The sequence below is a fragment of the Clarias gariepinus genome, chromosome 14 (genome assembly GCF_024256425.1).
Source record: "Clarias gariepinus isolate MV-2021 ecotype Netherlands chromosome 14, CGAR_prim_01v2, whole genome shotgun sequence".
NCBI classification, from domain to species: domain Eukaryota; kingdom Metazoa; phylum Chordata; class Actinopteri; order Siluriformes; family Clariidae; genus Clarias; species Clarias gariepinus.
The window spans coordinates 17,390,715-17,414,805 of NC_071113.1; the positions used below are offsets into that span (position 1 = coordinate 17,390,715).

Here is a 24,091-nt window from a genome sequence, read left to right on the forward strand (position 1 = left end):
CTAGAGTTAGGTTACCCTAACCCTAACTCTGTCCTAACTTCAACTCAATCATTTAACTACATCAACTCTAACCCTAACTCAATCCTAACACTAAACCAACCCTAATCCTAAATCAATCTCAACACCACCTCAATATTAACCCTAACTGAATCTTTACACTATCCTAACTCTAATCCTAAATCAGTCCAGACACAAACTAAATCCTAACCCTAAATTAATTCCTACCCTAACTCAACCCTAACTCGAACTCAATCCGTATCTTTGATCAACTCTAATCCTAATCAGTCTTAACACTAGCCTGGCCCTAAACCTAAATCAATCCCAAATTCTAAGGCTAACTTAATTCGAACCAGACTTAACCATTAATCATAACCCACCCTGATCCTAACCTTAAGAAATCCCTGATCTTTCATCAGCACCAAACACATGCAATTACTTTTAGGCAACTTCATTAAGCGTGGTCCAAGGCATAGCCCTATTTGCCCAGACATGACTATTTGTGGAACAAGAAATTTGGGAAAATAACCAAAACTATTAATGATCAATAGCTGTTTTTAATAATATTTATATTAGAATATTTGATTTGGTGGGTTATCTTGTGTTGTTTTCGTTTATGATTCGCTTCGGCTCATTGTGGAGAAACAAAATATAAAAAGCGAGATCGTAGCAAAAAGACAAATGACGAGTAGAAAGAGGAAGTGGATTAAAGACAAGGGGAAGGGTTAAGCTTTTATAGCGTCACGAATTTCGCACATGACAGATGCTGGAAGAGTTTTTCCATTAGTATACACTACAAGGTTTAAAAAGCAACGGGTTCTGTTGCAGCCTTATTTGTACCGCCTTGGCAGTAACGAAGACGTTTTCTGGACATGGTAGGTATTTCCTAATTATTAGAAAAGCTTTACAGCATGGAAATAGAGTTTAAGCGTTAACTTGCCAACTGGGCAGCATGTGATAGGAACAAGTCCCCTGGAGTAAAATGAAAGCCGACACTGAACAGGATGTGTAAGTTTACTCAGATTAAACAGGTACTGGTGACTAAACTAGCTATGATGCTACGGACATGCGACGTTTTTAGATAGGCTTGTTGAATGGGAAAGTCAGAAAATCCTAGCTAGGACTTGTTAGCGCGCTAACTTAATCTCTTGCTGTCAACCACGGGAGTATTATCCAAATAATAATCGTGGGCAAATTAATAGATTTAAAACAGATTAAGGTTTTATCCGGAATAGAGGTTTAGAAGCCGGGTGATATATAGATATATGTTATTGTATCTTGCTAGCATGTTGCGCCTGATTAGCAACGGTAACTAAGGTTGCTTATCTCTAGCTAAGTTAACGTTCGGTAGTTATTTTAATGTTAACCAACGTTAGTCATCTTTAAGCTAACAAGTTAACTATTTTCAGTTATGAAACCTGTATGAATGCCTAATAATTTAGTAAAACCGGTTACGACGCTAGAAAGGGTTGGCTAGGCAGGTCGCAAAGTATGTTAGTGGAACCAGTTCATGTTGGCAGATAGTTAGTTTACAGTAAGAGTAAACTATGTGTAAGTCATCAGTGATATTTGCATGGAGAGAAATGTTTGCTTTATTTTTTTATTAAAAGTACACAGGTGTGGAACCTGTCATCATATCACATTACTGGCTTGCTGTTAATCTCAGTTTGGATCAGATATGAGTTTGCACTACAGCAGGAACAAAGAAGCCACATCTCAGAGAGATGAGATGGATATCTCTGTGCATACAGTGACGAGAACCCCAGTGGTTTTGCTTCCCTGATACAGTAAGATCAGATGGGACACTGACCAACAATAACAAGTTCAGTAACGTCTTTAAAGATAAACTGATTGAAACTGCTTTTAATTGACAATTTTCAAACTACTCCTATGAGGCTATAGATGATAACACTCCAGTTGTGTGTAGTGTGTTGGCTTGCCGAGTGTAGAAGTCGGGTGCCGGGACTTGTACACAGATGATTAAGCCCAATATTGTGTGAGTTCTACATGCGCCTCTGGGGCAGCTCTGGCCCCTCGCGGCATGACTCCACAAGAGCTGTGTGTGCTCATACAGGAATGTTAGCAGCAGATCCTTTGGGTGCTGTGGTTTGCGGGGTGGCGCCTCCATGGATCGAATTTTTTTTAATTCGGTGCATTTCATAAGTGCTCAGTTTTCTTTTACTTTTCTATCGTGTCCAGCAATTACATTGTCCAGCAATTTGTGCTATATTGTTTTTTGTGCAATCTGACCAAAACGCGCAGACCATTGGTTCCCACAGGCATAGATGAGTCTTGGGTGCCCATGGTCCTGTCACCAGTCAACTGCTAAATAATATATAATCAGTGTTGTTTACTTCACGGGCATCATAAGGATATCTATTAGGTACACTGCATGGCCAAAAAAAGGTTGTACAAAAATGTATGAATACAGTAATATATAAAATTTTATGTATACAATGTTTACTGTGCAGATGTAAACTGCGAGATAATATATCAAGTGTACAATGCGCAAATGTACAATATGTAAACTATGCAAAACATAATATTCGCTGTTTAGCAAAAAGGTTGCAGTTTGGATTTAAATAACAATTATTTAAGAGCTTTTGATTGGTTATCTCTGCAGTGTGTTTCAACGGTCAACAATTCTTTTAATGCTAACTAATGCAATACAGTACATAGCTTCTCATTTCTTAAACAGTCATGTCCAACGATGTATCCCATGGTTGTGGAAAAAGTTGTTACTGCGCTTCAGAAGGCTCAAAGCTTTGGCCTACATCAAGCAAAGAAAACAACTAAGGACATTGCTGAACTGAAATTGGGTTTGGAGATGATGATGATGATGGTGATATTTGCAGAAAATATGTGTTTGAAAAAGTCATGAACAACTATAATCAGCTTGATGGAGTTATACTGTAGAAATCACAGCAGTGTTTAATAGTTAACGTAAGAGCATTTTTACACACATGATGCAATGAGAACTTAAAAGATTGGCACTAAATAGCTGTCTGGCCAAAACAAAATCGCTTGTTAGTGAGACTTATAGAGGAAAAAAAAAACTAAAATTTGATAGGTAGCAGAAAGATTTGACCGTGCATTGTGTTCTTATTAGCATTAGTGCTGTGCCTCTGACATTTAAATAGCTCACTTTCATGTAGCAGATGTGTAAATATTAGCCTACTTTATTTCACTTGATGTTTCACTTATGTAAACCCAGGTGTTCTCTTTGCAATTACAGCAGTCTATTAAGATTATTACCTGTAACGCTGTATACCGCGACCCCAATACAATTTTGGCCGATAACAATTGTGAGATACTGTTTTCTCAAATTCAGATAACATTATGAAGGTCCTTTAACGCTAGACCTACAATTATATAAAAGAACTACTTTCTACTTATGATGACAGTCACCATGATCAGGGCTTGTGCAGAACGTGGGTTCAAAAAATTAGAAAAATCTCTGTAAAAGTGATCTTGAAGTAACCTGGACTTTTTCCTGTATATTAACATGTTTATTTAGTTTTACCATATTTCACCACATCTACTTTTGTACTTCTCTCATAAATTTTATGTCATTACATGCTGTATGCTAAATGCAGCAAAGTTGTCACATATCTAAGCTACAGTACTGTGCATGTGTGTTTTTATTTTTATTTTTATACAGGATTCATACAGTCATCTAGGACGATGACTATATCCCGCCTGCCTTGTGGGATGAGAGAACCTCTGCTGGTGGAGGAAAAGCAGAGATAGTACAAGAGAATGTAAAAAGAGATGGAAAGGAGGGTGTGGAACTGTTGCCTGGGTGTCTCCACAGCTGTGCTGTATGGCTCCCTTGCCCTTTTTGTCTCTATACTCCATAATGTCTTCCTGCTTTATTATGTTGACACTTTTGTGTCAGTTTACAAAATAGACAAACTTTCCTTCTGGGTGGGTGAGGTAAGAGAGTTTATTCTGTTGCTTTTGTAGAAAAATACATGGCATAAAGTGCAAAAAAAAATCATATTAGATGCGTCATTTAATGTTTGTGGCTCACACAGACTGTGTTCCTGATATGGAACAGCCTGAATGACCCTCTCTTTGGCTGGCTGAGTGACCGCTCTTTTCTTAGCACCCCTCAGTAAGGATTTCCTTGTTCACTCTAAACAGATTACACTTGAATTTAAAGTACAACTGAACATCTAAATGTTTAAACAGTAATAGAAAAAAATACATTGACACTGACAGCCATTTTGTTTAAATATTTAAGAGCTTTATTTTGTACGTCTTTGTTTGACTACTCAGGTCTGGAGCTCAGATCTCTTCACCTGAAGTGGTGTTGAAACGCCTCCAGTCCCTCTCCAGGAATGGTCCACTTTTTGCGCTTTCTTTCCTGGCTTTCTGGGTGGCCTGGGCCCACCCTGGTCTGCAGTTCCTCATCTGCCTGTGCCTTTATGACGGATTCCTCACACTAGTGGACCTCAACCACAATGCCCTGCTGGCTGACCTGGCCGTGTCTGCAAATGAGCGCACACGCCTAAACTTCCACAGCTCCCTTTTCAGTGCCCTGGGCTCACTGTCTGTTTTCCTGTCGTACTCATTCTGGGACAAAGAGGACTTTATGTTGTTCAGGCTTTTTTGTGTAGCACTGGCTGCTCTGTCATTGCTGGGCTTTGCTGTGGTATCTCGAATTTTGCGCCACAGGTTCCAAAATGAGGTTAAATCACGCAAGAATGAAGAAGAGGCATTTCTCAAGGAGTATGTTCACCTTTTTTTTTTTTTATTCATTTATTTTTTTAAATCAGCATTATAATAAACATTTTCATGTTGCTTAGCACAATGGTTCCCAAAGTCCATTTATAAAGCAAAGTCAGGGGCCTATGATTTTCATTATTCTGTTCCAGTGGTGGAAATCACAATCCATTAACAGTTATTATACATGGTATTGTATTTTTTTTTAATATAAATAATATAACCTTGAACCTAATGTCAAAATAATACCTTACCTTTTCAGAACCGCTGGCCTAGAGCAGTCATAAAATGTCACTTTAACATTTAGTCATTAAAATTGTATTTAGAAAAGGTTGATAACTGTTTTAAGTAAAAAAACGTGGACTAACCTAACTAACTGTTTCAAGAAAAAAAAAATCTTGAATAGCAGGGCAACCATTTTCTACATTTATAGATTTTTCCCCAACCAAAAAGTCTGTTACACTTACAAATAATGTGAAAAACTGTGGAATCTATTAAATTCAGAAGTCTCCTTTTTACAGTTTTCCACTAGAACTGTTTGGTTTTACAGTTTAGCTTTACACATCTTTGTCATTTCTGTAGGTTTATAGCTTGCCCATGTAGTGTAATAAAATTGTGGGTTCTGTCTTCTTGAAAAAGCAGAGGACTTTGTCTGCCTCACAACCAAATGTATGAGAAAAGACCTCTCAAATTGCAAACCTGTCCCAGTCCCCTATGAGCTTCTCTTTGTGAGCACAAGAACTCGTTACCTCCCTCCCTCATTTTTATTACTCGCATTCCGTTTTTCTCAGATTGCGTGTTGGCCAGGTTCCTCTTGTTCAGACGGAGAAGCCCATCACTCTTGGAGATTATCTGAAGCAGCTCTCCCGTCACAAAAATTTTATGTGGTTTGTTTCTATGAATCTGGTGCAGGTAAATATTGTTTTTGGATCCATGATTGTGATTTTTGTCTATTCCTGATTTTTAAATTTGCAGTAATTGCAACATATCACTTTACTACTTTACAGGTGTTTCACTGCCACTTCAACAGCAACTTCTTTCCTCTGTTTCTTGAGCACCTCTTATCTGACCGGATCTCTGCCTCCACTGGCTCCTTTCTGCTGGGTAAGAGCATGTGACCCTTATGGAACATTTGCCTTATTAAAATACTATTCATATCCTAAGCTCTACCATGGGCAAGGCAATGTGCTGAATTACTTTGGCCATGGGCTGGTTATTGTGGAGCTAGATTGATGCAGTTTTATATAGATTTTATATTCTTCTGGAATTTTTAAGTCGGACAATTCAATTCCCAATAGTGTATGCTCATTCATATTTTAGGAACTTGCACTGAAAATTGTTGTTTGTGTTGACATGTCCATTGCTTTCTTAAGTATGTATATGCTATGAATTTTTATTAATACATTTTTTTTTGTTTATATTTCACAGGCATTTCTTACATAGCTCCCCATGTCAACAACCTTTACTTTCTTACATTAAGTCAAAAACTGGGTGTCTACCGGGTTGTCCGTGGCCTCTTCATTTTGAAACTGGCTCTTAGTATAGTAATGTTGCTAGCAGGAGCAGACCAGGTCTACTTGCTTTGCTTATTTATTGCCAGGTAATATCTTAACATTACACTAAAAAATACAAACACATCTAGACAATTTTCCTTGAATTAAGACTGTTGTAAATTATTAAATATTTATTTTATTTATTTATTTTTTAACCTGAAAAGAGATTTTTTAATTGGGTAATTCTGTTGCTTTATTTGTACTGTATGTTTAAGTAAAATAACAGTGTAATACTTTTAAAGGACAGACGATGCTTAATCTGTGCAGCCTATTTTAAATAATTTAACAGTATCAACATAGTACAATACTGGACAGTATTTGTATCAAAATAATAAAATGTATTTTTTCTTGTTTATTTAACTGTATAAATTATTTTCTGCAGCAATCGAGTGTTTACGGAGGGGACCTGTAAGCTGTTAAATTTGGTCATCACAGATCTGGTTGATGAGGACTTTGTAGTGAACCGGCGACAGCAAGCAGCTTCTGCACTGCTGTTTGGTATGGTTGCTTTGGTAACAAAACCTGGCCAGACCTTCGCTCCCCTTATTGGTACCTGGCTGTTGTGTGTGTATACAGGTATGTATAAATAGACAGATTTGATCTGAATAATGAAAAAAGAAAACTGTCCATGAGAATGGACTGGAAAGCCCTTACCTGCCAACTGAGGATGATTTTATACAATTCCTTGCACTTTATTTTTATCCTATGTATAACCTGATAAATTATATTGGTTATACACAGTTCATAAGTATAATGTATAGTTGTAATAGGCTAGGAAGTGCAATATAGATATTTATTTTATAATTCAGCAATACCCTTAGTTATGGGTCTACACGTACCCTTTCTTTCTTGGCACAATTTGAGTAGAGTGTTGTTTCCCCTTTCTAAGGTGCCAAACATTTCTTAGAACTTTAAATAACAGCTCTCTCCCTCTCTTTACTTAAGCAGGTAGATTACTGGCCAAGGTACCCCGCTACCCAGTACATTTGTGAGACATCTTATGGTTGCACATGGTGTTTGTTATTGGCAGTCTATAATATGATAGTCTAATACATCATGAGACAAGTTCAGATCAGCATGGAGATCTTGAGTAGAATTATGGTCTCAGTAGGTGATGGTCCTTGTGATCCTAATTTATACAGAGTACACTTAAACGTACTTATGTCTTTCATGGAGGCCTTTCATAAGTTTTTTTTTTTTTTTTTTTTTTTTCTTTTCTTTTTTTTCTTCCCTGAACTCAGATCTGGTATCATGTTAAAGGTATCATGTTGTACACTAATGTAGATGTTTAGGTGACCCATTCAGTGTCTATGACTGAAGGAAGATGCAAGCAAAAACAAACAGTCCTGCTTAACTGGAAGTTTATTGACTTTATTTTTGCTAGGGCCATTTAATCTATTGTTTCCTGTCATGTTCTACGTATCTTTGAAAATGAGTATTCAAAGAAAACAGCACAAATATACAATAGTCTTGAAAAATTATTCCACCCCCTTAAGCTAGGGTGTAGTAGTGTTACAACTTTGAAATGAAAGTTATTTTGCGTATTTCTAATTATACATGTAATTTATACATGCTTACCATTTGAAGGTACAAAATGTTTTGATTTATTGTGACACAAAGGTTAATTAAACAAAAAATAATGCTTGGATATGTCTCTACTAGCTTTGCACATCTGAATCCTAATATTTTTGAGTGTTTCTCTTGGCAATATTACTGAAGTGCTGTCAGATTGGGTAGAGACTGCTGGCAAACGAAAATATTTAAGTCTTGTCATAAATATTTAGTTGGATTGAGGTTTGAGCTTGACTGGGATATTTTAACACATTCTGATTCTTGGTTTTAAACCACTCCAGTGAAGCTTTGGCAGTATGGCAATAAGTCTCCTCTCTGGTCTCAAATCTCTTGCGTACCGGATCCGGTTTTCTTCTAGGATTGTCCTGAATTTGACTTAATCCATCTTGCCTTTAGCCCTGACCATTTTTTAAGATTGAAAACCTATTCAATTACAAATTGTAGCATTTTTATTATTTTGTACTCAGTCACTTTTTCAGGCTTCCTAATTCATTGACAGGTTAACTAAAACAGTTTGTTTAAACTTGTATCTTTGATTGAAAAACTTCATTTTTAATGTTTTAATTTTTTTTTTCTAGGTTATGATATCTTTGAGAGGGGCCCTCTTAAAGACTCAGTGGCAGCTGTAGATGTCTCAGGTACCGAGAGCTCTCTGCCACTGCGCCAGGGCTGCTTTTACCTACTGGTGTTTGTGCCAATCTCCTGTGCCCTGCTGCAACTACTGGCATGGTCTCGCTTTACCCTTCATGGTCACAAATTACGGGGCATTAAAGCCATGAGGCAGGGTGCTCAACATCTCAGTGATGTAAAGGCCATCTAATACTGCCCACCCCGTTCTTCACTGCCTCACACTGACTCAGGATGGAGACTAGAATTGCCTAAAAAAAAAAGGACAGTGTGACTGAAATCTTGGAGAAACCTGCCTTATTTTCTTATTGTGATAAATCATCTGCATGTCTATATTTCTAAATAAAATGATGTAGGGACCAAATATGAGCTGATAAAACAATTACAGTATGTGGTCTGGGACCATATGGGAGAGAACCATTTCTTCCTTTTAGACTGCACAATACAAAATTTTTTTGGGGTAATGTAAGCCCCTAGCTTCAACATTGGTTTACCTCCTAAGCATTATTATTTTCTTTAAAACTCATAGGCTTTTACCTATTTATTTAGCAGTATGCTTATCTCATATTTAGCATTTTAGAAAATACTCTGTAGCAGTTCAGGTCTAGTGGATATTAACTGCATGAGCTTCTGTGGAGTGTTATGTTGGTTCATTTGCACAAACTTTTCTTCCCCCTCTTCATTTGTTGTGTACATTCAAATAAAAAACAAAAACAATTACCAAGCATTATACACTAATTATCCATGAGTATGTGAGTTATACCAGTAAATTACATTTTTAAGGATGAAAGTACTTTTGTATATTTTTTAATTTAAATTTTATGACGTTACAATTTATACAAATTGTGTATTAACTTTCCAAAAATGGAAAAACACATTTTACAGTACTGCTCTTTTCAGTATTTTAATGTTGCTTATATTTTCCTTATTTCTTGTTCTTATTGTTTATTTTGTGATCATGAAGATGGTTTGTAACTCAGGAAATTTGGCTAATTTAATGGTTTGCCATTGTTGGTAATGGTTTGTTCATTTATATTAACGCTTTGCAGAAAATGAAAATAATTGATTTGCTTCAGCTATTCATGAGCCACTAAATTCTTGATTAGCTAATGTAATTGTTACCAAAAGGTACATTTCTTATTAGGGTTATATTGCTTAAATTCTGTTTAAATAAAAATTTCACAATTTTGAAATGAGTTGTAGTTTATTATGTAAACAGACTTTTGGGAGCCATATTGTCCTGGATAATATGGATTTATTTTAACATTTACATTTTTGGACATACAACTATTACATATAGTACATGCAAATATTTTTCTCTTTTTTTCCTTAATTGCTCAGACTTTCTCAAAACAGAAAAGTTGAAGAATCAAAGATTTTAATTCAACTCCCTTTAACTTTGATAACAGTGAATAATGTGGCCAGTTAATGGGTGAAAATTATTGCTCATGCTTTCAGGACAAGTGTTTTTTTATGGTCACAGTGGTCTAGTAATTATCCTGTGAGATTTTGTGTGTACACTTACTTTTACTACTGAACATGCCTACGGTTATTACTGACAGTTTTTAGATGCAAATACAAGTTTTTAGGTGTTCCCATTCATGATCTTTTTCTGGGCATATTTTTCCCCTTAATGTTGATGGTTCAGCACTTTCCTATCAAGTATATTAATGGGCTGCTCAGTTCATTACCCAATTTCAGTCATTTAGACCCTCCTTAGTTGTTTTCTTTGCTTAGTACAGGACAACAAATTGACTTCGTTTTTTCTTTGGCCAGACAGTGTATGTTGTCCATTTAACACTTCTGTAGCTCTGTACCCCAGTACAGTAATCATAAGCTACAATGTTAAATAAAGTATACGTATTAGCTTTTTTAAGCTTAACTTTATTTAACTAGTCATAACACAGCTGTTATCAAGTAATATGTACTTATTTAACCTAAATAGTCTGGGCTCATTTAATGAACGTGCTTAGGTCAAACCTTAATGACTCAAAAGTAGTAACTTATAAATAAACAAAAATCAATAATAACTTGTCAATTTATGGTCAGCTACTGTATTATATAAACAAAAATATAACAGTGATTTCTATAAACAGCAAAAAAGAATCCAGCTACTTAAATATTAGGCCTACTCATTATTTACAGCACACAATGTGGTGACCAGTTCCTAGAACCACTATTTTACACTTTGAGTCCTGGAATATCCCTGTGCCATCATGGAAAAAAAAGTCCATAGATGTGATACCATGGTCATGCAATACAGTTAGATCATTTCAGCTGTCTTCATTTTATTGGCACATAACATTGCTGAGCCTAGACCTGACCATCAGAATCAACCCCAGATTATTACATTGCTGCCAGAGGTTTATTCCTCCAGAGGTTTCGCCCCAATCCTGTGAGTTCTCATAACATTGTGTATGTATCGAAATGCTCTTACTTTTACTATTAAACATGGCTCTGGTTTTTATTGTTTATTTCTTTTTTACCATGCAACTTCACCAAGTGTTCAAGTGATCTCCACATATTATTTATAATATATCCATATTTTTTTTCTGACTACACAACCTTGACGGTTCAGCACTATCCTACCAGGTTTGATAATGTGTTGAAGAGTTCTTAACCTAGTTCCAGTTATTTCACATTTCCTTAGTTGTTTTCTTTGCTTGATGCAGCCAAATAATTTGACTATTGTGAAAAGGCGACCTTTTTCTGGCCAGGCTGTGTGTGTGTGTGTGTTGGGGGTATATAGACAGTAATTGGAAGGTATACATGGCCCCCTCCTCGATGGCCTTCTGATTAATACAGATATATAATAAACATATTATATTTTAAATTCTGTATGACAGTATGTTTTTCTTAGCATGTACCAGACACCTCGGGTTTGTTCCAGGTTTTCATTATACTGTACTTGTTAACGTGTGCTCTAAGCGACGCTTTGCTTTTCTGTTTGGCCCTTTAAATTAATCTACTTCCCGTTTAAGCCCCGCCTCTTTTTGTGTCAGCGCGGTGACAGATCACGTGACTGTCGGATTGCTTTATTGTTGGGAGGAGGGATTTGCGTGTGTATGTATGTATGTGTGTGTGAGTGAGAAAAAGAGAGAGAGAGAGAGAGGTGTGTTGAAACTCAATTCTATTCCTGCATTCCTTCCCTCATCAAAGGCCGTCTAAATAGATAGGGGGGGAAATCATAAATTATACCATGGTGAGATAGGACCGTTTCGAAGACTGATCCGCGAAGGGACAATCTCAGGAATTTACAGCGAGGACAGATTGGAGGAAGTGTGCAGTGTTACATTACCCGTTTGACGCCTTGTGGACCGTAAAGGCGAAAGGCTGCTTTTAGCCAGGGACGTTTTCTTTTTTCATTTTTAAAGAGGAACGCAAGATGGCAGATGACAGGAGTGAATAACGAGGACAGCACGGCGCCGTTCCCTTTAAAATGTAAAGGATCGCCCAGAAGCTTTTGGATGTATTTCAGAACTGGACACATTGTACTTATTCGCTTCGACCGGATACGAATAAAAGGGAAACGCGGTTTTGTTTCCCAACAGTAAGGCTGTGCTAGAAAAGTAGGTTGGTGTTCTAGCTGTTGCGACCCCTCGCTAGCTGGATATGGCAGATCTTTCCATTTAGTCAACCTACAACACATTGCTTGGTAAGCCTTTAAACCTTTTTGTGGGCCGTTTTTGGCAAATAAAAAGCGAAGGGACCGGTCATTCCTGTTTTTAGACCCCAGCCCTGTAGTGTGCTCACAGTTAGTTTTCAGAAGCTAAAGCTAGAATAGTACTACTAGGACATTTTGTCTAAAATGAAAGTAACATAGGCTATAGATTTTTCCTGGTGAATCTAGATTGCACAAACATGACGCACTGTAGATTAAATGTGAAGGACAGGAGCCCAACCCGGTCTTAAATTATTCCACAGATCTTATTTTGAAACGTCGTCATGATCAGATTGTTTGGTTTTAATAAAATGAACCCTAGATAACTGTTGATGTTAGGTTAGGGTTATTTAAAAGCCGTTCTATTAACAATTCAAAAGTCTTAACCCCTGCGCTGGAAAGGCCCATAAACGTCCCTTCACCTACTAAGGGAGGAACTGCCAAGGCATATCATTCAGATGTGTCAGCAGATTAGTCTGTTCATTATCGTCACCAGTGATTCAATAGTCAGTGTTAGAAAAGAACGACTGATCATACATTAGTAAACAGAACCATGATGTAGACGTGACCAGAAACATAACTGACGCTTATTACATGTTCGGATTATTAGATAAGTAGGACTTAGTAATAATATAATGTTCCATCAAGTCTACTTTATGAGCTTCAATAGTGCTGCTGTTCGGTTTTCCTTTTACAGAAACATGAACGCCTCTGAAAGTAGGCCTTAAAATACAACCTGGTTGTAAACATTGGTTATTCTTCACTAGATGAATCAGGAAGAGGTTTTATCTGTATGGGGTTTTGTGAGTGTGTCTTGGTCTCACGTCTGTGCATCTTTAGAAAGTTCTAAGCCTGCACCTTTCACACGTCAATAACTCGAATCTTTAGACGAGATCGACCAGAAATGGCTGAAACCTGGAAGAACTGTCTAGAAGAGGAGCTTATATGCCCGATCTGTCTGCATGTGTTTGCGGAGCCTGTTCAGCTGCCATGCAAGCACAACTTTTGCCGAGTGTGTATAAACGAAGCTTGGGCCAAGGATACGGCCATGGTGCGGTGCCCGGAATGCAACAACGCCTACAGCCAGAAACCGGCTCTGGAGAAAAACCACAAGCTGTCCAACATCGTGGAAAAGTTCAACGCGCTGAACATTGAAAAAGCTCCAGCGGTGCTGCACTGTATCCTGTGCCGCCGCGGGCCACCAATGCCTGCTCAGAAAGTGTGTCTGAGGTGCAAGGCGCCATGCTGCCAGTCACACGTACAGACGCACCTGCAGCAGCCCTCGTCCAACGCGGGACACCTGCTAGTGGAGGCGTCCGAGGCTCGGGCATGGAGCTGCCCGCTGCACCACGAGTACCGGCTGTACCACTGCGAGGCCGAGCACGCGGCCGTGTGCCACTACTGCTGCGTAGCCAGATGCGCCCCACATCACGGACACGCCGTCTGCGACGTAGAGATGCGTCGCAGTGACATCCGGGTAAGATCGCAAACACCCAGCTAACACTGACGAGCTCCAATCTTGGGTTAGTAGCTTTTGCTTTCTGATCAGTGGCCTTGTCTATATCTTGTGTGAACAGACAAGTGGGCGCATATCTATTAGGGGTGTAACTCCATGCCATGAGCTGCTTCTGAACTTTAGTGCTCAAAATAAGTGCTTTATTAGAATTTAGACCAAAAGTGGGCGTGGTCTAAGCAGGAAAGTTTTTGTTGTTGTGTTTGTTGGCCTTGTTAAGTATAAACCCTGGGGAAAAGCCAGAGGCAAAACAGCAGCATAGCTAATGTAATCTTTAAATCTTGACTCTGACAGAACATAAACTAGAAAGTGCACACATTTTCTAAATCTTACCCCTGCTGATATTTATATTTGTTACTTTGATCTAAACAATTCAGTTGGTTCAGTTCCCCCAAAATATAAACAAACTACCATTCCCATTTAAAGCACCACAACCATGATCAGACAGATAGTCTTATGTATTGGTGTTTCTGTTTTAGAAGACATTACCAGTCCAGTCTGAGTAATGAATAATTAATTCATATTTGGTAACATCCCAAACATTTATCACAAGCACAACGTTTGATCAGATTTTATGATTATAAAGTTCTGCATTGTTTTTGGGGTCAACTAGGACATTATTTGTACATATACAGGTGCATCTGTTTTAACCTCTGGTTTTAACCCAAGTATTGGACTATCAAACCTTGAGATCAGATGGCCTCAGATGCTTGAACAAGACCAATGAGTTAATTACAAAGGGGGAAAAATGTCTGGTAATATAGCATTCAACTGAATCCTTGATTAATACTTAAATTAGCATTTATACTGTAATGTTTTATTAAAATAAAAGTGCAGCATTCAAGTTCAAGAAGATGAAGCAAATCCTTCGATTTTACTAGTTTCATAGTTATAAAAGGCACCAATATTATTAATTGTGCCTGCCTCTTTGCATACTGTTTTTTTTTTTCTCTTTTTTTTTTTCTTTTTAAACAGTCATCAAGATTTATTTGGCCATTTCATAGCTTTACTTCTTGACCCATCCATCTAAGTAGAGTTTTATCAATGTTCCAGGGCAGGCTCTCTATTCCTTCGCTCCCTTTTTGCTTCCATATGAGTGATTTCCAGTTGGGCTGAACTGTGAAACACTTCCCAGAGTTCTCCTCTGGCCTTATCTCTCTGGGCCAGGTGCATCCTCGCTTGGCATTTAGGGCAGGGAGGGGGGTGGTGGGTTGCAACTGAAGGATTAAATGAGGAGCCTTATTATGGTGGCACAGACGAAGGAGAAAAAACTCATTTGAATCTTATTTACTTCTTACAGTTTTTGCTTTTGTATAGGTGTTAGAATCGCAAGACTTTTCTGTGTTTTATATAATTAGCTATGATTTATTAATTTACAGTTGGGTATAGTTTCTAATAGATGTATTTATAAATATACTGTATTTAATGAATAGACCTGTGTGATTAAAGATAGTGGACATTTTGTATTTAAGATTTTTTTTTCCGAGAGCCCTTTTATGTGATAAACTAGAATTACAAATGTACTGTAGAGCACCATTCCTCATTTCATTGACTTCCAAATTATATCTTTAGAAGATTATTTTTATTATTATTATTACTACTATATTAATAAGTATTATATGTCGGCATGGTGGTGTAGTGGTTAGCACTATCGCCTTGCACCTCCAGGGTCCGGGTTAGATTCCCGACCAGGCTCGGTTCTTATCTCTGTGTGCATGGAGTTTGCATGTTCTCCTCGTGCTTGGTGGCTTTCCTCCGGGTACTCTGGTTTCCTCCCACATTCCAAAGACATGTAGGTTAGGTTAGTTGATGTGAATGAGTGTGTATGTGTGTGCGCTGCAATGGATTGGCACCCTGTCCAGGGTGTACCCTGCCTTGTGCCCTAAACCTCCTGGGATAGGCTCCAGGTCCCCGCGACCCTGAATACAGGATAAAGCGGTATAGAAGATGAGTGAGAGTGAAGTAATATATTTATCTAATTACAAATTTCAACTGGGACTTTAATCAGTCACACACAAACATAGACATGTCAGGATGTAGCTTTGATGGACAATACTAATCATTCTACCAGGGCTGAAAGGCAGATAAACCAGATGTATCCAAAGGTATAGATGAGACTGCTCTGTTCACCCTGACCTTGATGCTGTCCTCAGACAGCAGCGATTCCAAGTGCCCTACCCCCGCTCCCCCTAGAGAAAGAGATGGCAATACCACCATGCAATATTAGGTTCCCCCTATAGGCTTCTGCCAGAAGCCTGAACTCATCAGTCACTGCAATTAGGTCATAGATTTGACTCTTTTTTGCATTATTGTTTGGTGAACATGAATGTAAATTGTTTTGTGAATGACCGAAATTCCAACTGCTTTATGGTGAATAGATGACGTACTGGATGCGCATTTTTTCGTTAATGTTCACATTTTTTTTAAGTGTATTTTATATTGTGATATAACAGGTCCCTTATTGGTCCACAGTCTATTTGGCATCATGAGGAATGGTTTATTTGATTTTATACAAAGATTTAGCATATTAATTGTAAACTGTCATATCAATATAAAGCAAAAATTTCTAATTCGACTTCTAAAAGGATTTAAAAATGGGATTCTATAGTAGCTCTAATTTACCTTGTTGCATTTTTAAGCTTGTCTTTAAATATAAAAGTTGTCAGAAATAAGTCGTCACTTTGTATTTACACAATATATTAATAAAAAACATATTTTAAACTTGTAAGACGTAACAGACGTATTTTTTTTACTAAGAAACTGTGTTCAGAGGTAACCTACATGTACACATAAGGAGTTCGTGCAAAAAATTATGCACCCTTGTTTTTAGACCAGAGGAGAAGATAGTCGCACTCTACTTGGACAGGTGTATGGGATTTGTGTATGTGCGGGGCGGAGTTTGCTAAACACAAGGCGCGCCTCAGTTAGGAATGAATCTGACCAAGGTCAGTGTCTCTTGCATGATTTCGGTTTCGATGAGAATATTAGCACCACATTCCCACAATGTGTTACCCTGAAATTTATGTTTTGGCCTGTAAATCTACAAAAAATACATGGAATGCCATTTTCTCTCTCTCTTTTTCCATCGTTGTCACTCTCTCTTTGGGAGTGACACGGATGGATAGGATCAAGAATGAGTTCATCAGAGGGACAACCCATGTTAGATGTTTTGGAGATAAAGTCAGAGAGGCCAGATTGAGGTGGTTTGGACATGTTCAGAGGAGAGATTGTGAATATATCGGTAGAAGGATTCTGAGGTTGGAACTGCCAGGCAGGAGGTCTAGAGGAAGACCAAAGAGGAGATTTATGGATGTAGTGATAGAAGACATGAAGTTAGTTGGTGTGAGAGAAGAGGATGCAGAGGATAGGGTTAGATGGAGGCAGATGATTCGCTGTGGCGCCTCCTGAAAGGTAACAGCCATGGAATGCCATTTTAGGGCATGCATAAGTATATTGTCCCTGTAAGCTCCACTAAAATATTTTTTGTGTGAAGGAGATTAGAATCATTTGATTAGATGCATTGTTTGTGTAAGTAACCAAATTTCTTCAATTGACAGCTAAGAAAAGAAAGCACTATCTTCTTGTGTAGTCCACATTCTTACCCCATTATTATTTTGGACTTCAAGACAAGTGCTTGTCTTTAAAGGGCTAGACGCAGTTGCGAAACCCTATCTTAGACACTTCGACACAGGAAAATGTTGGCACTCAGAGCCGTGGGAATCTGAACAGGCTGCCTGAAAATCAATTTAAGCACCTATGTAAGCCAACTCTAAATACAGAGAACTTTGCCTGCCTACATACAGTATTTATATAAGTTTTGTATTACTTAAGTTGCTGACATTAAATACAGGCTTAATCTGTTGAGTATAGTGTTCTTATGGATTGATTGACAATGACTGATTTAGTTCATTGTGTACTGAGGGCAGAGGTATTTATCAGCAGTAGTCACATTGAATATTTGCTCCCTATCACTCCATTACCCATCACTCTGTGCTGACAGTGTTTTCCCATGCTCTATCTACTCTTTTACTAATGCTTAAAAGTTTCTCAGATTTGTAACGTTAAAATTTCTTCCAAGTGCTATGTATAGTCAATGTCAACAACTTTATTTCTTTCAATCGATAATATAAATGTAATTATCAATGTGGTGAAAGCTCACATCCTACCTATACGTTTTTACTTTTGAAAAGGTTGAGAAAGACAGCCCGGTATGATTTATTGGTCGCTGGGATGGTTATGGGCATTCAATTACACCTACTGTTTATCATATTTAGTTTGTGGCTGGATACACCCATATCCAATATCATTAAAATTTGACAAGATGCAGAGATCATGTCTGGTACACGATGTGGCCTGTTACTGGGATTCAAAATCCATGCATATCATTGTTAGGTCAGTGAGTGCATTTGGCTGTGTCTGAGTGTCTGCACAGTTGTAAAGCAAAGTTGAACGATTACTGATGTGTGTATGTGCTGAAGCATTGGTTTGGGAATCTGCTAGAGCAAAATCTGGGTTTAGAAATTAAAAATGTTTTGGATTTTAAAGAAAAACTTGTCATGTGAACTAGACACTGGCCTGGTTCAGGGGATTTAAAGCATCAACTGTGTGCTGTGGTTTAGGTTTCTACTGGATGCAAGCATTTTTATCTGCCAGCCAGCTTGCATTCATTACAGAGCTTTGCTCCAGTATGCACACAGCGAGGGTCACAGCTATTTGTCTCTGACATGCAGGCCGACAAAGACAAAATGGGGGGTGATAGTGTAAAATAAATGTGTTTCTTCTATTTCTTTCCTGTTCTCGTTGCTTTCTATAGTGCTCTTCCCCCTTCTCATATTCACCTGCTGAATACACAGAAAAACAAAGCAGCTAAAGTAAAAAAAAAAAAAAGGCTTTGTTACCATGACAGCACCTCTTCTTTTTGGGGCTCTTTTGCATCAAACATTTAATTGTGACTAATTTACTGTTTTAGCATTGTTACTACTGACATGTGCTTTAGTAATAAGAACCTATTTGTTATTGCGGTTCTGGTTTGTAAAAGATTGAATATTAAGAGAGAAAAAAGATTCCACTTCTGTCGTATGCTTATAGGGCATTCAGACTAGATCTTTTATAATCAATATTGTTTTTCATGTGACATGTCTGGACATTTAATTTCTGTTTGAGATGAACATTGGACGCACCATAGGAAAAAAAAAAATCTCTGGCTCATACAGAAGAAATTGCAAAATCATGTAAAAAATCCTGATTTTAAGTAAATCCTTGATTTTGTGGTCTCACTGGATATTTTTTGTAGCAGGCGAATTTATTTTAAGGTGCTTGATTATTTATTGATTTATCTTGACTTTTCCTCTCATTCTGCTTTTTTTTTTTTTTTTAGCAAACGTTAATGAAGCAGCAAGACCGGATTGAAGACAGAGTTCAAGACATAGAAGAGCAGCTCTACAAACTAGAGTCAGACAAATGTCTTGTAGAGGTGTGTGTTCTGTTTTAACACCATTATATAAGATTTAAACTTTAGAATAAGTTATTTATATCTTTTTACCTGATAACCCATGTGTAATCCAATTAATTGTCTATATGACAAATAATCGTGTTTACTTTAAATCACATTTCCTGACGGTCATGACAGCCAGCAGCCAGATGTTCTGTTGATTTCTGATTTTTGACTGAATATTTCAGGAGAAAGTGCAGCATCTGAAGGAGGAGGTACAGCTGCAGTATCAGAAGATGCAGCAGCTGCTGGAGGAAGACTTGGGAAAGACACTGGAGGTGCTGGATCAGGCTCACACCAAATTCTGTCAGGAGAACTCCACCCAGGTGCTGCAGCTCAACCAGAAACGCCAGGAGGCCAAGAAACTCCTCAGCTCCATCCAGATGGTCTCTGATAAGGCAGAGGATATCAAATTTATGAGGGTGACAACATTTTATTCTTTGATACCTGTGTGTTTAATGTAGTTAATGATGACATTAGTGACATCTTGAAGTGATGGCATGTAAAACAGACTACCGTAGTCAGTTTAAACCATCAGAAAGTTACCTCTGCTGCAGTACAATTGTTCTATTGTAATTCTCATGTAGGCTGGGTAACCATTTCAGGAAATGATAAATTGTTTACTTTGTATGACTGTTGGTTAAGGGAATAACGATGATAACTATTTCCTGTTTCTTTGCTCAGGATGTATTGACTCCACAGTAAAGCTGAAAGGAGTGGAACTTGATTCATTCTGTTCAGTTTTAGCGTTTTTCTGTCTGATTCATATCATAATATCGTCCCCTTTTTATGTATTTGTCCTAATAGATAGCATCATCTCTAGGATGGTCCCATAACATAACAATAGACGACCAAATAGACCTGACCACATGTATGCAAAACAGGATTTTTAACATAAAGAAATTGTTGCCAAATTTGACAGCATTTGCTTGGTTACTCACTGGCCATTTATTAGGTACACCTATCTAGTCCTGGGTTGGCTGTTCCTTTGCCTTCAGACATGTCTTAGTTCTTCATGACATGGATTAAACAAGGTGCTCAAAAAATTCCCATTTGGTCTGTATTGACATGAGGGTATCATGCATTTGCTGCAAATTTGTTACATCTCTAAAGTGCTCTACTGAGATTGAAATTGAGATCTGGTGACTCTGGTGGTCATTTGAGTACAGTGAACTCATTGTCATGCTTAAGAAAAGACTTTGAGAGGATTTTAGCTTTGTGGCATGATGTGTTATCCTGTGGTCATAAACGGATGGACGTGGTCAGTAACAGTGCTCAGGTTGTGGCACTAAACAATGCTTAATTGGTACTAAGGGGCCAAGACTGTGCCAGGAAATATATTTCCCACACCATGACACCTCCAACAACAGTCTGAATTGTTGATACAAAGCAGGATGGACCCAAGCTTTCCCAATGTTTACACCAAATGCAGACCCTACCATCTGAATGACTCATCAGACCGACAACTTTTTTTTTTTCAATCTTCTATTGTCCAATTTTTATGAGTGCATGTGAATTGTACAGTAGCCTTGGTTTCCTGTTCTTGAGAAATACCACAGGATTGGTACCCCGGTGCGGTCTTTTGAGGCTGTAGACCATCTGCTTCAGGGTTTGACATGTTGTGTGTTCAGAGATGCTCTTTGGCATACTTTGGAACTACTCTGACCAGCCTGTTTGACATCAACAATCATGTCATTTTCAAAGTTACTTTAATCACCTTTCTTCCCCATTTTGATGCTTGGTTTGACTCATTAGCAGATTCTTTTGATGCTGCCATGTGATTGGCTGATTCAATATTTTCTTTAAGGCACGGTTGAACAGGCCAGTCTAATAGAATGTCTGATAAGTGTTTGTGCTTCTGTTTCTGTAGCACATGACTTTAAAAAGTTTTGCAGTTATTCTGCGGACCTTCTGCTAAACTCTGAAGCTACCCTCTTATTGTCTCTGAGCTACACAGCCTCACGGGTGTTTATGGTTCAATAATGGACTACACACTTCCTCCAGAAAGACCGCAGAACTGTGTGACTTTTACAAAGTGACTCTGATGTCATTGGACTTTATGGCACCTCACCATAGTTCCTCATTACCATAATTAACTTCAAAAGTCACGTTCAAATCCTGTTTTTTCCCCCAAAAAAATACTCAAAATAGTTTTTAAGCGGCGCAGTTTCTGTAAATTGTGTAAGCACTGGCATGTAAGCACTAACATATTTTTCTGTGCTTTTTCCTTTTAGAATACAAAAGCTGTAAAAATCTTAATGGACAGGTAAGTCTACATTTCTTTGCCAATCATATCAGTGTGAAAAAGTCGTTCCAGTGTGAGTCTGACACATTGTGTTTGCTGCAGGTCTCAGTCATATATTGGCAATACCTTACCCTCTTACAAAGTGGGCAGCCTCAATTCCAAGCTGTTTCTCTCTGAAATCTCAAAGAGGGAGAAAAACCTGTGCAAAATGCTTGAAGGTACTTATTAATCAATCCTTATTACATTTATCTAATATGTTAATTAAATCAGCTGCATTTATTCCTTTTAAAATCTTTTTTCTTCAAATGTTAAATAGATGTATTCTCTGTTAACAACGCTCCTATTCTCTCTCTTCTGTTCGCGCCCATTTTAGCTCCTTTAAGCGCTCCTGTAAACTTCTTCCAGACGATTCCAGCCTATCTGTGTGCAGAGAAACGCAGGCACTCAGTGGCTTTCTCAGATGCCGGGGGCAGCAGTAAGGCTGGCTCTAGCTTTTTGGAGTCTTCCTCTTCTTCATCCGGTTCTGCTGCTAAACAGCCATGCCTAAGTCTAGCTCCAGCTCCAGGTTCCTCCTCCAGTGATGGCCAGTCCTCCCAGCATGCTCTGGGGCCTTGCAACTCTGTGGGTAACAGTAGTGCTGCGACCAGTTCTCAGTCCATGCACCACTCTGGTTCTGTGTTTCCTCACTCTCATTATCCAAACAGCAGCACCTCACAGCTGCCTCAATATGGAGGACGCAAGATTCTAATGTGCACAGTGGATAACTGCTATTGCTCGGGTGTGTCCTCAGTGTCTAACCCCAGGGGGCATCCACCGTACCCTCGATCCAGCTCCTTCCCATGGCCAGTAAGCTCACAGGAGTACTCCCATCAGCCCCTCCCGTCCACACCTGCAATGTCTCAGTCTCTCCAGAGTCTGTCCATGCGGGACTGGATTGATGCCTCACAGCCACACAGGCATCCTGACTTCTACGGCCTCTACAGTCAGTCTTCCAGCAAGCATTACGTGACCAGTTAACCTCCGCTCCAGTGACTGCTGTCAGTCACAAGATCGGCTAGGTTTTTAAGCTGTGGGATCACGAACGAATGGGAACTTTTTTTTTTTTTGTACATAAGTTGGATCAGTCATATAATGTCCTTTAGGTCCACTGTCTAAGTTCTTAAAACAGTAAATGTTACAAGGTGAAGCATAACTTTGCACGTAGGATTTAATGATGTTCCCTTAACTTGCGTTGCTACTTACTTACAACAGAATAATCCTAACCAGTTTCCAGAATGGACAAAGTACAGTATGGTAATTTGTTCATTATCAATAACGCTGCACTTCTATGTGAGTTCCTAATCATTCAAATGATGGTTTACTGTATTCAATTCAACAGTCAGCTCTTAATAAAATATGCTGTTAGCAGAAAACATAATTCATACCATTCACACTATTCTAACCCACTATATTTTATTTGCCTACTTATTTCACATAAGTAGACTATTATCCAGTGTGGAAATTACTTGTATGGGCAAAAAATATTTTGAAATTTTTATCTTCCATGTTTGTTTTCATCTAGCAGAAGATATACAGTACTGTCCTCAGTGTTTTGTTTTTTGTTTGTTTTTTTGTTTGTTTTTTTAAAGAGAAAGGTATACTTATTTGTATAAGTTCAGGTTACTTGTATATGTAACAGGTAATTTTGTATTTTTAGAGGGGGTAAAAGAAAGGAAATTTTAATGATGCAACATAATTTTTACTGTTATGTTTCTTGAGTTGCTTGTACTTCCCTATTAAGAATCTCTCGATGGAAATGCCCTGCTTGTTGTGTGCTTTTTTTTTTTTTTTTGGTGCAGCTGTGCCTAGATGTCCAGGCTCTCAGCAGCTGCCCAACATGGATCTGCACAGACAGAGCTACCACACAAAAAAACACCTTTTTAACTTTGTGAAACCCGGGATGCACTTGGTTTCACGTTCTGTTCCTCCTGTTTTTATTATGCATTTATCCAGAGTTATTTGGACCTGATTTTCTAAAAATCTGTAGAACTCTGGAAGTACATTCCTCTCCATTTATTAATAATGCTGTTCTTCTTTCTCCTGATTTATGTCATGGCACCAATCAAAGAATATCTGGCTTCCTGTCTGTTATTGATTGCATGTGGGAACAAGTTTCTGAGCACTTGTAGTACAATAATAAAACTGCAAGAAATATAAAATGACTTTTGAGACAGGGAAGGTTTTTTTTTTTTTTTTAAATAAATGATATTCAGTAATGACAAGCACTGACCAATGAATTTCTACAGATGAAAGCAAGAAACTGGCTATTAAGTGTGTGTGTGTGTCTGTGTGTGAGTGTGCATTTTGTAAATATTTTGTCAAACTAAGACAAAAGACTTGTATCTGGGAAATAACTGTTTTTTTTGTTTGTTTGTTTGTTTGTTTTTTCAAATAAATAGTAATTTCAATAATGTTTTCAAATGTTTAAAAACTCAGCTTAAATTTGTACCCTGGAGTGTCTTTACTTCACGGCTTGTCTTTCAGTGACTGGAGAAATCAGTGCAAGTTTTTCAGTGGTTTATTGAGTCTGACATAGTTGTGTTGTGACTTAATGGGTGACTGGGGATGTGTGTCAGAGTTCAGCTTTTTAAAAAGTGACCTACAAAATTTAAGGGAAAATAGGACTTGTATGTAGATGATGAGACAAATGACCATCAGCATCGTC

At 38.1% G+C, this 24,091-nt stretch overlaps 2 protein-coding genes across 4 annotated transcripts; both read left to right on the top strand.

Moving 5' to 3' along the window:
- Positions 1-737: 737 nt before the first annotated feature.
- Positions 738-9,670, top strand: mfsd13a (major facilitator superfamily domain containing 13A). 2 transcript variants are annotated; one of them, XM_053512170.1, is made up of 9 exons: positions 738-872; positions 3,659-3,933; positions 4,035-4,114; positions 4,279-4,731; positions 5,517-5,637; positions 5,733-5,829; positions 6,154-6,325; positions 6,661-6,854; positions 8,429-9,670. In XM_053512170.1, exons 2-9 carry the CDS (start codon positions 3,769-3,771, stop codon positions 8,668-8,670), a joined length of 1,524 nt encoding a protein of 507 aa, XP_053368145.1. In that variant the 5' UTR covers positions 738-872; positions 3,659-3,768; the 3' UTR covers positions 8,671-9,670. The 2 variants fall into 2 exon arrangements, with proteins under 2 accessions (XP_053368145.1, XP_053368146.1); XM_053512171.1 differs by lacking the exon at positions 738-872 and adding an exon at positions 933-1,819.
- A 1,881-nt stretch (positions 9,671-11,551) lies between these two features.
- On the top strand, positions 11,552-23,861 carry trim8b (tripartite motif containing 8b). Of its 2 annotated transcripts, XM_053511802.1 has the most exons (7): positions 11,552-12,132; positions 13,027-13,615; positions 19,029-19,124; positions 19,331-19,564; positions 21,377-21,408; positions 21,490-21,605; positions 21,761-23,861. In XM_053511802.1, exons 2-7 carry the CDS (start codon positions 13,043-13,045, stop codon positions 22,402-22,404), a joined length of 1,695 nt encoding a protein of 564 aa, XP_053367777.1. In that variant the 5' UTR covers positions 11,552-12,132; positions 13,027-13,042; the 3' UTR covers positions 22,405-23,861. The 2 variants fall into 2 exon arrangements, with proteins under 2 accessions (XP_053367777.1, XP_053367776.1); XM_053511801.1 differs by having other exon boundaries at positions 11,552-13,615.
- Positions 23,862-24,091: the final 230 nt, after the last annotated feature.

Excerpts from the sequence above, each read along its gene's own strand:
- mfsd13a (XM_053512170.1), top strand. The coding sequence starts at position 3,769 with ATGGAAAGGAGGGTGTGGAACTGTTGCCTGGGTGTCTCCACAGCTGTG. Across the intron at positions 4,115-4,278 it reads TCTTTTCTTAGCACCCCTCA|GTCTGGAGCTCAGATCTCTT; the intron begins GTAAGGATTTCC and ends TTGACTACTCAG. Across the intron at positions 6,326-6,660 it reads CTTTGCTTATTTATTGCCAG|CAATCGAGTGTTTACGGAGG; the intron begins GTAATATCTTAA and ends TATTTTCTGCAG.
- trim8b (XM_053511801.1), top strand. The coding sequence starts at position 13,043 with ATGGCTGAAACCTGGAAGAACTGTCTAGAAGAGGAGCTTATATGCCCG. Across the intron at positions 19,125-19,330 it reads CAGACAAATGTCTTGTAGAG|GAGAAAGTGCAGCATCTGAA; the intron begins GTGTGTGTTCTG and ends TGAATATTTCAG. Across the intron at positions 19,565-21,376 it reads AGGATATCAAATTTATGAGG|AATACAAAAGCTGTAAAAAT; the intron begins GTGACAACATTT and ends TTTTCCTTTTAG.